A 16,943-nucleotide genomic window follows, 5' to 3' on the forward strand; every position below is an offset into this window, starting at 1 on the left:
ATATTCCAAGTGTTCTAGGCTAAGTTTCCGAAACAGCCAGAAAAAAGTAATTTTACGCTAAAAATCTCGCCTTCCACCAACACAATCTCTTGACAATTTTTTAAGTATCTTTACAAAGATTTGTAAGAATTTGTTACTCACATTAGCTTGAGGGTTAGGTTTAGTTGATGTTTTATCTTCAAATTGTACAAATTCGTATGAATTTGTACAATCTCTTTAGTACACTTTTGAACAATCTAATCGCACATCTCTTGAGGAATGGGGTCACCTTCACCTATCAATCATGCAAATGCATATGATCTTACACAAAGATGTATGATTTGTATGTAAAATGTCCTCGTGAATTGGTTGCGAATTCGTATCTTCTCTTTTGCACATTTACTCACACACTTCTTGAGTTTAGTTTTAGGGGTAGGCTTATGGGTTGACCTTCATGGTGATATTTTATCCTACACATTTTGAGGGATGGGATTGGGTTCGGACCTTCATACTGACTTTTTACCTATCATACAAATTCATATGGTCTCTTTTAGGGATGCACAATATTATTGGACTGATATCGGAATCGGCCGATAATGGCTTTTAATGTAAATATCGGCATCGGCCTGATATGAAAAATTATGCCGATATTTCTTGCCGATAAGAGGAATGGGTTAACTCACATGTGCTCAGAGTGTGCTAGTGATTGGATCACGTCAGCAGTGTGGCTCATTCTTGAAGCAAAGTTTTGTCTGAATGATGATTGGATTGAATGTTTTGGATCGCTGGGTTTAATCTGTGAAAGCACGTACAGAATGACGCGTTCGGTGTGTGATAGAGTAAACAGTAATAACACGTGCAGCGGCAGCAGTGACAGCCTCCCCCAGGTCCTAATGCCCGTTCTGTAAGGAGTTTTAATCTGTAGGGAGCGCTGTTGGCTTACTTCTAATTAAATTAAAAGTAAAATAGTCTACACAAATAATATTTAGACTGTTTCTGAAGCTATAGCTTACATGAAGAAAAAAATCACAAAACATGACACTTGTAAATTAAATAATTTTATATATACTGATTTATTCATTAATATGTAATGTTTTATTTTTTAAACAAATCATGAGCTCTAAAAGATTTTCAGAATTTTTACAACTTTTGTTTTAGACCATCTACAAATGTTAAATCTTAAAATAAAATATTAGGGCTAACTGCATCTTTCTGGGGGAAAAATGCAGCGATTGATATAGTTGATTTATAGTTATTTTCAAAGCTTCAATGTACTGTTAAAAAAACCTTCATTATTTTTTATTTAATTCTAATAAATAAGTTCTTGTTAAAAACTAACCAAAATTAAAAGTATATTGCTTATCATTTCTGCACAGGAGAGACTTGGTGTTGTTTCCAAACAAAATATATTGGTATCGGTGTTGGCCAAAAAGAGTTGAAAAATATTGGCATATCGGATATCGGCAAAAATCCAATATCGTGCATCCCTAGTCTCTTTCACACATTTTGTACGATCTACTCGCACACCTTTTGATGGTTAGGTTTAGGGGTGGGCTTTCATGGTGACGTTTTACCTACAATTCATATGAATTCATTGGATCATATTCAAAGACATCCGGTTTGTAGGTAAAATGTCACCATTAATCACAATTTCAGCACCTCTTTTGTATGATTTTGTACGATCCAGTTGCACACCTCTTGAGGGACGGGTTAGGGTTGGACATGGTGACTTTTTACCCACAAATTCTTAGTCTTACGATATAATATAATGATATAATTACGATATGTATGATCTTATTTGTATGTAAAACATCATTATGAATTGTTTGCAAATTCTTATCTCTTTCGCACATTTTTGTAAAATCTACTCAAACAACTCTTAAAAGCAGGGTAGATGATTTGGTTCAAAACATTTTTTGTTATGCTGGTTGAAAGTCTCTTCACATCTCGTCAGTCGTCACTAAGTTAAGTGGTCTAAATGTATTTATATTAGTGCTGTCAAACGATTAATCGTGATTAATTGCATCCAAAATAAAAGTTTTTGTTTACATAATATATGTATGTTTTCTGTGTATATTTATTATTTTTATATAAATATACACACGTGCATGTATATATTTAAGAAAAATAAGATGTTTATATATTAATTTATTATATAAATTATATGAATATAAATATAGACATGTAAATGTAAATATTTTCAAAATATATACTGTATGTGTGTGTATTTATATACATAATAAATATACACAGAACACACACATATGTTATGTATACAAAACATTTATTTTGGATGCGAATAATCGCGATTAATCGTTTGACAGCACTAATTTATATGCATTTATTTATTTAATCTGTGGAAGGTGTAGGATCATAAAATGTCTTCCTGCCTGTAAACATATGTATTTGCATACCTCCGCTCACTCTGTTCGCACAGACATGATACTTCATCAGCACGTTCAAAGCGCTATTGCAGACCGAGCGAGAATGGAAGGCATTATTATTGTAATATTATGCACTTTGTACTGTAATCTGACTCCACCAATGCTCCACCAGACGCCTGCTACGAAACACATGAACATGCACAGACCGAACGGAGGCTAACCAGCGACACCATGAGAGACGGCATTGGTGGAGTCAGATTACTTTGATTACTTTTATCAGGCTTTGGAGAGTGATTTGCAGGAAGGGTGGGATCTTATGCTTTTAAAGAGAGCTTGCTAATGCTAGCCTCTCTGAAATTGCCTACCCTACCTTTTAATGATTAGATTTAGGGTTGGACCTTCATGGTGATGTTCTACCTACAAATCATACGAATCATAGGATCTTGCTCAGAAACATCCAGTTTGGTGGTAATACGTCGCCATGAATTGGTTGCGAGTTTATATGAATTAGTACAGCCTCTTTTGTACGTTTTTGAACGATCTACTCACACACCTCAAGGGACGAGGTTGGGTCGGACCTTCATGGTGACTTTTTACCAACAAATTCATCTGATCTTAGTCGGAGATGTACAGTTTTTACATAATACATCATCATGAATTGCACATTCATACAATATTTACAATGTACTATATCATATGGGCTTGGAATAATGACAGACTTCATTTTTGGGCGAATCTGAAAGACAGACTTACTAACTCACTTGAGTTATCAGGATAGCAGACATATGACACGTGCCAGAATGATCTGCGCAGCTGGAACCAGATTACTGACTTGGCAAGATATCTTATTACTTGTTTATATTACTACAGAGGAAACAATTTGAGCTGACATTGAAGCATCAAACAGCTAAACACTTCCTGTATCATGCATTCATTCCTCTATTATTAAATCAAATAGAGGACTTGGGGAAGATAATGAGTCAGGTGACCTTCGTTCACAATGTACCTACACTTGTTCTTTCTCCTCTCTCCTTGAATGCCACCCAGTTGGTTCTCTAGCTGTTTATGTAATAAGTTCAGGGCATGAGAGAGCCTGTGCGGTGGGCTTGTGCATAATAACATGGTTCAGCTCATGGGATCTCGCTGGAGTTAATGGAGCATAGCAGCAGCTTAGCACCTCGGCCTGACCTGGATGATAAACGGCCACCAGAAGAAGTTAGCGATTAGCCATGATGCTTTGAGAGAGTTGAGCCGCACTGACAGAGAGACCGAGCATGAAAGGATTGGGGGAATGTTGCTTGGGTTGGACGGGGTTAGTGCCTACCTATCCATCTCATACTCTTTGGATTTCTTTCAGGGAAAACGAGTGGCCTGCGAAGAAGGATCCGACGGTTTTAGCGATCTGTTTCAAGAGAACTCCATGCTCCAAAAGGAGAATGACACACTACGCATGCGGGTCAAAGCCATGCAGGAAACCATCGACCACCTCAACACTCGAGTCACCCAGCTGCTCACCAATGGAGTCAACCTGCTGCTCACTAAGACTGGTGAGACTAGTGGTCGGAGAGGGGATTACCACTGAATTATGTGTAGATAGTAGGACTGGGTGATATTTATTTATATATTAAGTGTAATTTTGTTGTTTATATAAATGTAACATGAATATTTAAATACATTTAATGTATTTTTTTTATTTGACCAATAAGTTTTCCAAAGGCTGTGCCAGTAAGCCAGTTTTGTGTCTGCTTCTAAAGTCATCCCATGTCTTGGTATCCCAGCGGTGTCTCTGATTTATGCTGCATAGGAATTATGTATTTCTATGCAACACTATTAAGAGCAAAATCATTCTGTGTAATTGAATTAATCAGTAGACAAGTACTGCAAATGCTTCAACTTAATAGTTTATTTAGGGGGATACGATATAGTTATTCAACTCTGTGTTAGCTATATTAAACTATATTGTATTTTCTGATTATTCTTGCATTATTGAAACATTAAAAATAGAGAATTGTATTCAATATTAAAACAGAAATATTATGAAATATGAACAGCTTAACTACATTTTACTGCTGCAGTTGCTGCAATTTTTTTCATGAGGTTGCAGAAGTCTGGAGATGGAAACTATCAGATCTACTGTATTTTAAAATATTTTTTTTAAAGATGATAATTATGGTAATTAACCCACCTCAGAAGTAATTGTATATTGTTGTTATCAAATTATAAAATTTGTATTTGTTGTAGAAATATTCATTTATACTTTATACTTTTCATAACAGATTAATTTAAACATACATTAAATAATTAAGATGCCACTAACAAGTAAAGTAAAAGATAATGAGTCTAATATTTTGCTAAATACTCTTCTCTAGACTTTATTTCTCTTGTGAACTAATGCGCTGTGGACACTGATGACGTTTTGTTTACAAGTTGTTTTATTGACGTCTTTCTGCAGTTGAAACACAGATTGAGCGATTGAATGAGGCATGAGATGTTCATTCATGTTTATTTCGCGTTAAAACTAGTAGTAAAGAGGAAGGGATGATCACACTCCACCCTGCCGTTTGAACAGAGGCGTTTATACAGCCACATCAAAGAGCGTGAAAATGGCATTTATTGTTTGAATTTCCTGAAAAAAATGGACATAATTTGAAATATGATATTTTGTTTCTTATCAAAATTAACAATATATAAAACTGGAAGTTTCCCATGAATTTCCACTTGTGCAGTCGTTAAAACAATGCTGTATTTGTTCGGTACACATGCATAACGAACCAAAAGACCCATACCGAAAATTTTTGGTACGAATACGTGTACCGTTACAACCCTAGTTGATATCCTTGAAAACGTTTTCTGGCATGGTATTAAACAAACAAACATCAATGCTTCTGTCATTTCGTTATCGCTCAATACATCTGTCACTCTTTGAACAGGTGAAACGAACGAGGAGATTGGCAATCTAATCCAGAACTACATTCGAGAAATCGAAGAGCTGAGGTAACTTGATATTCTACTCATGACACGTTTGGATGTGAATTTCTCATCGGAGCAGTGGAAAACAATGACTCGTATGTCTGTGGTCCTCAGGTCTAAGCTGCTGGAGAGTGAGGCCATGAACGAGTCTCTGAGGCGCAGTTTGTCTCGCCTCTCCACCCGCTCTCCATACCCGGCCTCTCACCCATCTACCCCAGCACTCCCTCTCGGCTCCTCCCCCTCTGTTTCCATGGATGCAGAGATGACAGATGTGATTCGTCAAGCCAAATTAGATGTGGAGAGGCTGAAGAAGAAGGAGAGAAATCAGAGGAGGAAGAGGTGAGGTTTATGTTATTCTTTGATTTATTTATTATTTTTTTTTAAATTAATTTATTTATTTTTAAACTTTCTTTTATGCATTTATGTGCTTTTTTTTTATTATTATTTTATAGATTTTTCATTTTTATTTAGTTTATTCTTGTATGCATTTATGTATATACATTATTTTATTTTTTATTCATTCTTTTACTGATTCTTTATTTTTATTTATTTTATTTATTTATTTTTTTATGTATTTTTGTATTATTAATTTATTATTTTTATATTATATTATTATATTGTTTTATATTATTTATTAATTTATGCTTTTATTCTTTTATGAATTAATTGATTTTTTAATTCTCTTATTTATTTTTATTTTTATTTTTATATATATATTTTTTATTCTTGTTCTTGTTTTTTATTTATTTATTCTGCTCATATTTTCTTTTCATTTGCCATGTATTTATCATTTACCATGCTCCATGTAAGATAGGTCTGAAAAGATTTTCACTTATGAAAATGTGTTTTTGAACATTTTAAGGTCACATCTAAAATTAAATGATGTCAGACTACAATATCCACAGCATAGATGTGACCCTGGACCACAAAACCAGTCATAAGTGTCAATTTTTTTCGAAATTGAAATTTATACATAATCTGGAAGCTGAATAAATAAGCTTTCCATTGATGTATGGTTTGTTATGAGAGGACAACATTTGGATTCAACTATTTGAAAATCTGGAATCTGAGAGTGCAAAAAAGTCAAAATATTAAGAAAATCGCCTTTAAATTTGTCCAAATGAAGTTCTTAGCAATGTACATTACTAATCAAAAATGAAGTTTTGATATATTTACAGTAAGAAATTTACTAAATTTCTTCATGGAACATGATCTTTACTTAATATCTTAATGATTTTTGGCATAAAAGAAAAATGGATAATTTTGACCCACACAATGTATTTTTGGCTATTGCTACAAATATACCCCAGCGACTTAAGACTGGTTTTGCAGGCCAGGGTCACAAATGAATGAATTAATGTTATTAAATAAGAGACCCTGCTCCAGGACGTCTCAGGTGCTCATGACACTTCATGTCTGGCAATCTCTTCTGATGGTAGCAGAGGTCTTGTAACTTATTCCACTGATTGTGTATTTGGAAGACTTTATTATGCTTGTCCTCTTCTGTTTTATGTTACTGAGCCAATAAGAGGCTGTAAAATGTGCCAGAATTAGATTTATCTCTGTATTTGTACCAGTATGTCCTGACCGACTTAAACTAAGGACAGCAAGCTGGCACAGACACAAGTATCTCTCAGTAAATCGTCCGTTATAATGAATATGACTACAGGAACGTCCCGCTCTAATGTGGTCGTAATGGGAGAGAGGCCATGGGCAATTTGTGAACCCAACGTTACAGAATTACTACTGGAAGTCTCAGCTGACCTGCAAAGGCTACAAAGCAGAAGACCCAGGATAAATCTCTCCACTGCATGAGTCCCCGTGGTGCGATTACATGACTATTAAATGACGGTTGTTTCCGATATTGGTGGAATTGTCGGAATTATGGCCCGATCCCTTATTTTTTAGTGTGCAAACTACTCTGTGTGATGAATGTCCTATTGGTTACGTCAGTGCTTTGTTTATGCATATATTTGTCTATAGGAACTTTAATAATAGATCACTATTTTTTTTCAGTCCTGAGAAAGAAAAAGGTTTGAAGAAGAGGGCCAAGCTTTATCCTCAGGAAAATGGAGAAAAGAGCGAGAATGGTCTGAGCAGGGAAAACGAAGAGAGACGAGAAAATGGAGATGGAGACTCTGATAATGAACCTGAAGAGGTGAGAGAAAGGAGATGTATTCATTATATTCCAGCTGGTCTGCTGTTTACAAAGATTTGAGATGGATAAAAAAAATAAATCATAACATTCTGTGGAAAATTAGCATGGCAATGTTTTATTAGAATGACGCGGTAATAATGCAAGAATTATGTTTTACGGCAGTGTGAATAAATATGAGAATAAAGAAGAAATTATTTCAATTAAGTTGAATATTATATTTTATATTATATTATGTCTTAATTTTTAAGTCTTAAAAAAATTAATATTGAATGGCATTTTATTTGTAATATGAGAAAATATATTGCAATGTTTTTATTTGCAGTGTTTTATTAATATAAAAGCAAGGAAAAGTTTTAATATTTTGAGGAAAAAAATGAGTTTCAAGAATAAAATGTTATCAATAAAACAGTATTTTATGAGAATGAAGCTGTGCTGCTAGAATAAAAATTAGTGCTGTCAAACGATTAATCGTGATTAATCGCATCCAAAATAAAAGTTTTTGTTTACATAATATATGTATGTGTGCTGAGTATATTTATTAAGTATATATATTAGGGCTGCACGATTAATCGAAAAATCGTTTTTGTGTTACACTTATTCCTGTGGATGTGCAGTGTAATGATGAAATAAATTATGCTTGTTTACAGAGTATAAGAAATCTAATTAGTATGTAAAATGTGTTATTGTATTAATATATATTTCTTCATCTATTATTCACATTTTAATACAGTTATGATAACTAGTTTAGTTATTGTAGCTAGTGTATCTATAATAATATAATACAAATCTAATAGTCTCACTAGCTATTATCTAACGATAAACATTATTTAACCTGACGACATGAAAATACCGCTATTAATTACTATTCAAGAACAGGTCAGCTAAGGCGTTAAAATATTTTAAAAAGCAGTTATTTCATCAACTTACCAGTGAAAATGCTCCAAAGATACTGAAATAAATGGTTTAATTCAACTTCCTTCAGGGAGAGAAAGATTACAGAAAGATGTAAAACTAGCATCAACTAGCATCTGGCTATGATCGCTATTAAGGTGTTTCTCACGTTATCTAACTGCAAATATAGCATATACTGCCTATTATCTAAAAATAAACATTAACTATAACGCGTTTCATAAAATACAACTACTGGTCAGATTTCCGAGAGATAAACTAATGCGTTAAAATGGCAAAAAATGCTGTAATTTCCTCAACTTTCTGGCGACTGTGCTTGAGAAGCACTGAAATGAATGGGCTTCAATGCTGAAACTATCGGTTGTTTGGAACTATTGGCTGCTCCATGACACGCTTTACTTCCGCATTCATAAGTTCCTATGGAAGCCTATGGGAGTGTCGCAACTCTGTTTCTCAACGGCTCTGGTGCTGACGCGCCGTCATAGTGATAACAGCCAATCACATACTTTTCTGGTGCTGCATGAACGGGATTGGCTAGCGTCTGCGCTAGGGTATTTGCATAAGGCGATCTGATTGGCTGACGCCTGCGTTGGCGCTTGAAAAGTTGAAAAGTTTTCAACTTCTGCCGCGTGCAATGCCAGTGAAGCGACGCGAGGGACCCACAGTTCAGTTCGGCAACGCTTGACGTCACTCCATTCAAAGTAAACGAGAGGCGTTGACGTCGACGCCCCGTGTGAATGTGAATATTTGTATTTATTATTGTTAATGTTCTCTTATGTTCAACAACTTAAAGCTTTAAAATTATTCACTTTAAGGGGTCTAAAATAAAGAAAAGAGACAAGTTTTTGTTACTCCAACACTTTATTATACTGAATGTCCTGTGGGGGTTTTTTTGGGGGGGGGTTGTACTTGAGTACAATACATTTTGGTTGAAAAAATGAGAATCATGATCTCAATTCCCATGGAGAAAAATCATGATTCACATTTTAGCAAGAATCGTGTATATATATATATATATATATATATATATATATATATATATATATATATATATAAATAAATAAATAAATAAATAAATACACACACATGCATGTTAGAGCTGGGCGGTATGGTATGAAGCACTACCGTTAGATCGATATACAGTAGTTTGATACGAGAGGTTCTGGGGGAATATCTAGGGAGGACACAGACTGAACTGCTGCGGAGAAAGGGCATAATACAATTTGTTCTTTAAAAAAACTCGTAAGATATAGAAGCCTATAGTTTATAGTTTCAGTTTAAAGCAGCTTGCGCTTGCAGATGCTCTGACAGCAAAGCTGCGTGTGCTGCTGACAGAGATGCTACTCGAGCTGTTTAATGTGTTTGAGATATGCTGTTTTCGTTAATGCATAACTTATACTTCACAGGTATATTCTCCATCTGTAAATGTTAGAAAGCCATGGAAATATTTCCATTTTGCTGTCAGAAATGCATGAGCTTTTGCTTTGAGATTCTCTGCTAAACTTCACAGACTTCATTTAGAACGAGCGCCGCCACGCGCATGCGCACCAAACAGACAGAGCGCAACGAAATAGGAGCGCAATAACTTAAATATAAATTTTTCTGAAATATTTGTAGTTGGACAATAAATGTGACGTATGTAGAATTTTAAACCTACAGTTAAGTGTATTTGTATTATAGCACTAACTGTAAAGAGTAATGGGGTAATCAAAATAGCCTTTTTTACTCGTTTAGTTTGTGCCTTTTTATTATTTTCATTTTAGTTTAGTAAATTTAACTTCTGCTTTAAAAGCATTATTTTAGTTTTCAGATTGCAATGTTGCAATGTTAGAATGTAATGTGATTTTAACCTTTTTTTGCACATAATATATTTCTACATGCTTACGTTCACTTTATCTGGTTAATCCAAATACAAAATACCGAGATATACCGTATACCGCAAATCAGCCAAAAAATACAGAGAGATGGATTTTTGCTCATATCGCCCAGCCCTAATGCATGTATATATTTCTGAAAAATAAGTTGTGTTTATATATCAAATATATTTATTTATAATTATATGAATTTAAATATAGACATGTAAATATTTTCAAAATATATACTGTATGTGTGTGTATTTATATATATACATAATAAATATACACAGAACACACACATATTATTATACAAACAAACTTTTTTGTATGCGATTTAATCGTGATTAATCATTTGACAGCAATAATAAAAATAAAGTTATTGCAAGAAGGCATTGTAATATTGAGTCTTAATATTAAAGAAAAGAAGGTTATATGGTAGTGTTTTAATAATAAAATCATAAAATTACAGAAATAAAGTTGTAATATAACACATAATAAAGACATAAAGCACTGCTAAATGACTTTTTCATTTTTTTTGAAAGTTGTAATATTACATGAAGAAAGCTGTAACATTTTGAGATACAAATGTTTAGGCATAATATATGTGTATATATATAAAGTGTTACTTAAAGCCTTTATGTATAATGCATTATAAAAGTAGTTTAGTCTTGTAATGCACCTTATAATGCATTGCACATCTCATGAATAATTGTAACCACAGTTAATACATTATAACACTCATCAATTCATTGTTACACTATGCATTTTAAATTTGGTTATTATTATTTACATCAAGATGTAATGTATTACAATGCACATTATGAATAATTATAATGCATTATACCCTTTAACGACTCTTTATAATTCATTATACATAAAGGCTTTAAGTAAAGTTTTTAAATGGTATATAATTATTTTTTGTGGTTTGAGTGCGAAAGACGGTCTTAAGATTTGATCTCTTGGTGCAGGATGGCATGTATCCTCTTCAGGAGGATGATCACGGGGAGAGCGGCTGTGAGGAGGAGGAGGAGGAGGAGGAAGAGGAGACCAGGGAGGAGGACGAGTTCGACAGCGACGAGAGCCTGGTGGATTCCGACTCTGACTCAGACGAGAAAGGTGCATTCTGAGATGCGTTTATTAGGGGTGTCAAATTGGCTGAAAAACTAAATTCGAATTTTGTACTAGAATATAATCAATATTCAAATTATTTTCGAATTTAAAAGGCATAATTTCTATTAGGGGAAAAAAAAAGCTTTTGGCTTCTCTCCTGAGGCCACAAGAGGGCAATAAAATAACACGACTATCTATTAAACTAATGTTTCTAAACCATATATAATTAATTGCGTTGCTTAAACAATTAGAAACAAAAAGCATCATGTATGCATGTATAGTTTAATACTAAGGACCGAAAACAAAAGAGCACTTTTTTCATTTAAAAACATGAGATGCAGTGGGATGCAAAAAAACCCACCCTGAATTCTCGAGACGTTTTTTAAAAGTTGAACTTGCATTAATTTTACATGGCTTTCTAAACATTTGTCTCTCTTGTGCGAGACACGAGTGCAACGGTGATAGACAATGCAATAAAAATGCGTTCTGTGTGAGCGGCTTGGTTTCAGTTTTGATGTAAACATCATTATCTCCACATTGATGTTCTGAATGAGCAGCGCCGCATCCAGTGGGTTCAACTGGATAGGCTAAAAAAAGCATGAAAATGCAACGATACCTACATTGTCATTGCATCTTGTGTGCCACTGATGAGGCAGCCTGACGGACACCTAAAATTCGAATGCAACTTTTTCGCATTTGAATGTGGATTTTTATTTTAAATTTGCCAAATATTCTTTTTTTTTTTTTTTTTGACAGCCCTAGCGTTTATTAGAAATATCCAGTCAGTCTCTTTCATTCACACTGACCTTTTATCCTGTGGCTCTTCATCTCTTAGTCAGCTTACAGGCCGATCTTGCGGACCTGACGTGTGAGATCGAGATCAAGCAGAGACTCATCGATGAGCTGGAGAACAGCCAGCGGCGGCTCCTGAAGCTGAAGAGCCAGTATGAGGAGAAACTGATTCTGCTCCAGAACAAGATCAGAGACACACAGCTGGAGAGAGACCGTGTGCTGCACAACCTCAGTGAGCGTCTGCCAGCTTCACATCTATATGTGGAGAAATTGCTTCCGTTGTTTGTGATGTATTTCTGGTATTTTGACAAGGCAAAAGGCCCAAAAGTATATAAGTGTTTTAAAGGGTTAGTTAACCTTTAAAATTAAAACCCACTCATCATTTACTCACATCATGTTTTTCCAAATCCATAAGAAATTATGATAATTTTAATAATCCCAGTAAACGATTCTTCCATCATTTTCTGTCATTTTAGTGTCCATGGAGAACTACACTGAAGAGAAAGCCAGTAAGATCAAATCAGATTATGAGAAGCGTCTGAAGGAGATGAACCGAGACCTGCTGAAGCTGCAGGCCGCTCAGAAGGAGCACGCGCGTCTGCTGAAGAACCAGAGCCGCTACGAGAGAGAGCTCAAGAAACTGCAGTCTGAGGTGGCCGAGATGAAGAAAGCAAAGGTGAGAGCTGGAGCTTTATTTTTAGAAATATGCTGCCTCCTTGAGGCCATCAGGAGAAAAAACTAAACATTTCATTGGTTTCATCTGCTGCAGAGATAATTGACTGTAATTGAGACTTTTATTTTAAGAGTGTAATTAAAGTATTGTATATATATATATATATATATATATATATATATATATATATATATATATATATATATATATATATATATATATATATATATATATATATATATATATATATATATATATATATATATATATATATATATATATATATATAAACTACTAAAAATGACAAAAACACACAAAATGTAACTCGAATTAAAACCGAAAATATAAAAATAATAGCTGATTCCAAATATTAAAACATTACAATAGTATTGTCGGTAAGTTTTATTTATTTTATATTTTTTTGCAAGAAATGAACATTCATACAGCAACGATGCATTAAAGTGACAAATACATTTATAATGTTCCAATTTTTTTATGTGAAATAAATGCTGTTCTTTTGAACTTTCTATTGATCAAATAATTCTTAAAGCATGATGGTTTTCGACATTGATAATAATAAGAACATAAGAATAAAAATATGTCTCTTGAGCAAATCCGCATATTAATATGATTTCTGAAGGATCACATAACTTTTCACACTATTTCTGTGTGTCCTGTATTTATTTGATCAAATAACTGAAACCTTGGTGAGAATGAAACATTAAACAAATCTTACTAAGCTTAAAATGGTAGTGTATAGCACCCAGGTAACATTTGCAAAATAGGCATTATACAAACAAGAACAAGGTATGAAATAAGTCTATCCCATAATGCAGTGTGCTTGATTGACTGTTGCTTTCCAGTGTGACAGATGGACCAAAAATAAGTGCAGCCACAAATTTAAATACCTCTATTTAATAATTCTTGCAAACAATAAGAAATGTGTTCATAAAATGTAAATAAAAAACAAAATAACCTAATATTATACATATATAGCATTTTTGTTAAATGGAATGTACTGTATTTTGGGTCACATTCATTCTAATATTGCATAATATTTTTTTACGCCAAATTTTATGTGAATGGGAACATCGGACTACTTTTTTTTAATACTTTTAGGTGCTGTTGCATCTAGTAGTTTCTCACAGTGCTTGCTTTTTATCCCACCCATAGGTGGCTCTGATGAAGCAGATGAAGGAGGAGCAGCAGCGGAGGAGGATGATCGATGCGAAGAGGAACCGAGAAATCGCACAACTGAAGAAAGAGCAGCGACGACAAGAGGTTTTGCTGATTAACCTTTTAAAAACGAGTGCTACCAGCTGTTTATCGTGGACTATGAAGTATTATTTACTCACTCTCTCTGTGCTCTATTAGTATCAGATCCGAGCTTTGGAGACCCAGAAGCGTCAGCAGGAGATGGTGTTGCGGAGGAAGACGCAGGAAGTGACGGCGCTGAGGCGGCTGGCCAAGCCCATGTCAGAGCGTGTGGCCGGACGCGTGGCCCGCAGACTCACCAATGTGGTCTCTGGAGCAGAGCTATCCACCAACACCACAATACCCTCCTCCGAACACCAATCCACTCGCTCGGTGTCCAGCATCATACGCCAGTGGAATACCAAACTGAATGGATTCCTGGGAGAGAATGAGAGCCATGGGACTGGAGTAAACCTGGCCAGGTCAGTGATGCATACACCAATGACTCGATCAATGTTTTTCAAGGAAGTCTATTGTGAAAGTGACATGATATGTGGCCAAGTATGGTGACCCATACTCGGAATTTGTGCATTTAACCCATCCAAGTACACACACACACACACACACACGGAGCAGTGGGCAGCCATATATGCTGCTCAAAGGCACCTCAGTCGTGGTATTGAGGGTGGAGAGAGCACTGGATATTCACTCCCCCCACGACCATCCCTGCTGGACCTGAGATCCAAACCCGCAACCTTTAGGTTACAAGTCCGACTCTCTAACCATTAGGCCACGACTATGTTCACTGAGGCTGCCTTTATTTGAGAAAAAAACAACAAAAATATTGTGAAATATAATTACAATTTCAAATAACTTTTCTATTTGAATTTATTTTAAAATCGCAGTTTATTCCTGTGATGGTAAAGCTGAATTTTCAGCATCATTGCTCTAGTATTCACTGTCACGTGATCCTTCAGAAAGCAGTCTAAAGGCTGTTTCACACTGCGCGCAATGCAAAAAAGCGAGGCGAATCGCAGACGAACGGTGCTTTCACACCGAGCGTGAAACGATCGATCGTCATCTGCTAATTCACACCTGCACGCTAGGTGGCGCCAACCAACAATGCATTTCCCCTCACATCGTCTGCTGCTCAACAGCATTAAATTAAGGTAAAGAAAGTTTGGTTCTACACCAGAAACGCTAACTATCTATAATCCTTTCAAGAATACATCTTTGTCCGCTAGTTCACTTGCTTTGGTCCGGACCAATACAATGTTGATTTTTTTGTTTTGGTGCGGTTCACTTTCACACTGCCCTTTTTGCAACTGAACCAGAAAATAAACAAAACCACACGTGTGCTTAAGGTCATCCATTCACTGGTTCATCCATTCAACCGTACCAAAATTCGTTTGAAAAAGCTATACATTGTATATCTGCATTTGATTTCAGTAGCAGAAAAAAGTTCCAGCGAAAGAGTACGAGCACAAGTTTTTCAAAGACAGCCCGTCAGAAGTGGCAATCTCTGGAGAGGAGGATCATGGATATTGTGATGCAGAGAATGACTATCACTAATGTGGAAGCTGATATGGATCGCCTCATTAAGGTGATTTTTGCATTTATATTTCTTTTACATGTTAGATTATGCATTATACGTGTTACACATCAAAGTGATCTTCTGAAACCCTGTGCATTTTTGTTGTATGGTGGTTGTGTGAATTACTGATTTGTGTGTTTAACAATGTAACAGTTCAGCGATAAAGAAGGATTGTGAACATAACTCAAAATATGATGTCTCGATCACGCTTCCAGAAACGTGAGGAGCTGTCCATGCAGCAGGAGGCGCTGTTGCGCAAGAGAGAAAAGTTACTGAACGAGGGCTTCGGAGAGGATGAGGAGGAGAGGCTCCTTCAGGAGATGAACGAGGAGATAGAGGTTCTCAATGCCAACATCGACTACATCAGTGATAGTCTGTCAGACTGCCAGGCCACTATCGTTCAGATCGAGGAGACCAAGGTACAGGGCATCTCATAAATGACTGCTTGCTTATTGTATGTAGTTGAATCAGAGGTCACTTATATTTACATAAGGTTTTTTTGATATTGCTCAAATCGTGTGCTTATTTTAGGATGAGCTGGACTCAGTGGACACCTCAGTGGTCATCAGTTCCTGCTCGCTGGCCGAAGCTCGCGCTCTCCTGGACAACTTCCTTAAAGCCTCTATTGACAAGGTAAGTCCAGGCAGACAAATCCAACAAAACTGTTTGATGATAATATCTTAAATCAAAAATATCTTACTGACCCCAGACGTGTGAATGGTAGTGTTTCATGTGTGTTTGTGTATATAGGGGTTACAAGTTGCTCAAAAAGAGGCTCAAATTCGCCTACTGGAGGGTCAGCTGCGGCAGACGGATGTGATTGGCTCTTCCCAAAATCACATGATCCTGGATGCTCTAAGGGAAAAGGCAGAATGTATCCCTGAGCTGCAAGCTCTAATCCACAATGTTCAGCAAGGTGAGTAATCAGTCATAAGTATTCATATATCTTTATTTTCCCTGCTAGTGGAATGACCTGCTCAATTCGATCCGAGCAGCTGAGTCTTTAGCCATCTTCAAGAAACGGCTAAAAACACATCGATCCTCTAACACTAACACACTCTATTCTATTTCTATTCTATCTACCTTTTATTCTCTTTATTTATTATATAAAAAAACCTTGCTGTGTATACTGTGTTAGCCTCACCAGGGATACATTGTGTTTTAGGGGTTCAAGCGAGTAGCACTGTAATTATTGTAATTAAGATTCTCACAGATCAGCATTCTGACCTAAAACCGTAAGGCGTAGAGACCTAAAACTTTGAGGCATGGTTAGCACTCTTCCTGTCTACAACGTGACCAAGGCTCGCCTGATCGGCCTGACGGG

The 16,943-nt window shown here is 35.6% G+C and overlaps 1 protein-coding gene across 1 annotated transcript in view; it reads left to right on the forward strand.

Annotated features, from left to right (window-relative positions):
* The window catches only part of LOC306855031 (kinesin-like protein KIF21B), an 85,924-nt gene that overhangs the window by 35,780 nt on the left and 33,201 nt on the right, over positions 1-16,943 (forward strand). The window contains exons 9-21 of the mRNA XM_079393417.1: positions 3,721-3,910; positions 5,294-5,357; positions 5,448-5,672; positions 7,350-7,491; positions 11,225-11,372; positions 12,202-12,390; positions 12,635-12,834; positions 14,005-14,112; positions 14,206-14,507; positions 15,475-15,628; positions 15,835-16,038; positions 16,151-16,252; positions 16,370-16,535. Coding sequence (XP_079249543.1) covers positions 3,721-3,910; positions 5,294-5,357; positions 5,448-5,672; positions 7,350-7,491; positions 11,225-11,372; positions 12,202-12,390; positions 12,635-12,834; positions 14,005-14,112; positions 14,206-14,507; positions 15,475-15,628; positions 15,835-16,038; positions 16,151-16,252; positions 16,370-16,535 — 2,194 coding nt within the window. The remainder of the gene's footprint in view (positions 1-3,720; positions 3,911-5,293; positions 5,358-5,447; positions 5,673-7,349; positions 7,492-11,224; positions 11,373-12,201; positions 12,391-12,634; positions 12,835-14,004; positions 14,113-14,205; positions 14,508-15,474; positions 15,629-15,834; positions 16,039-16,150; positions 16,253-16,369; positions 16,536-16,943) is intronic.

This window comes from Barbus barbus (assembly GCF_936440315.1).
Source record: "Barbus barbus genome assembly, chromosome: 35".
In the NCBI taxonomy this organism is placed as follows: Eukaryota; Metazoa; Chordata; class Actinopteri; order Cypriniformes; family Cyprinidae; genus Barbus; species Barbus barbus.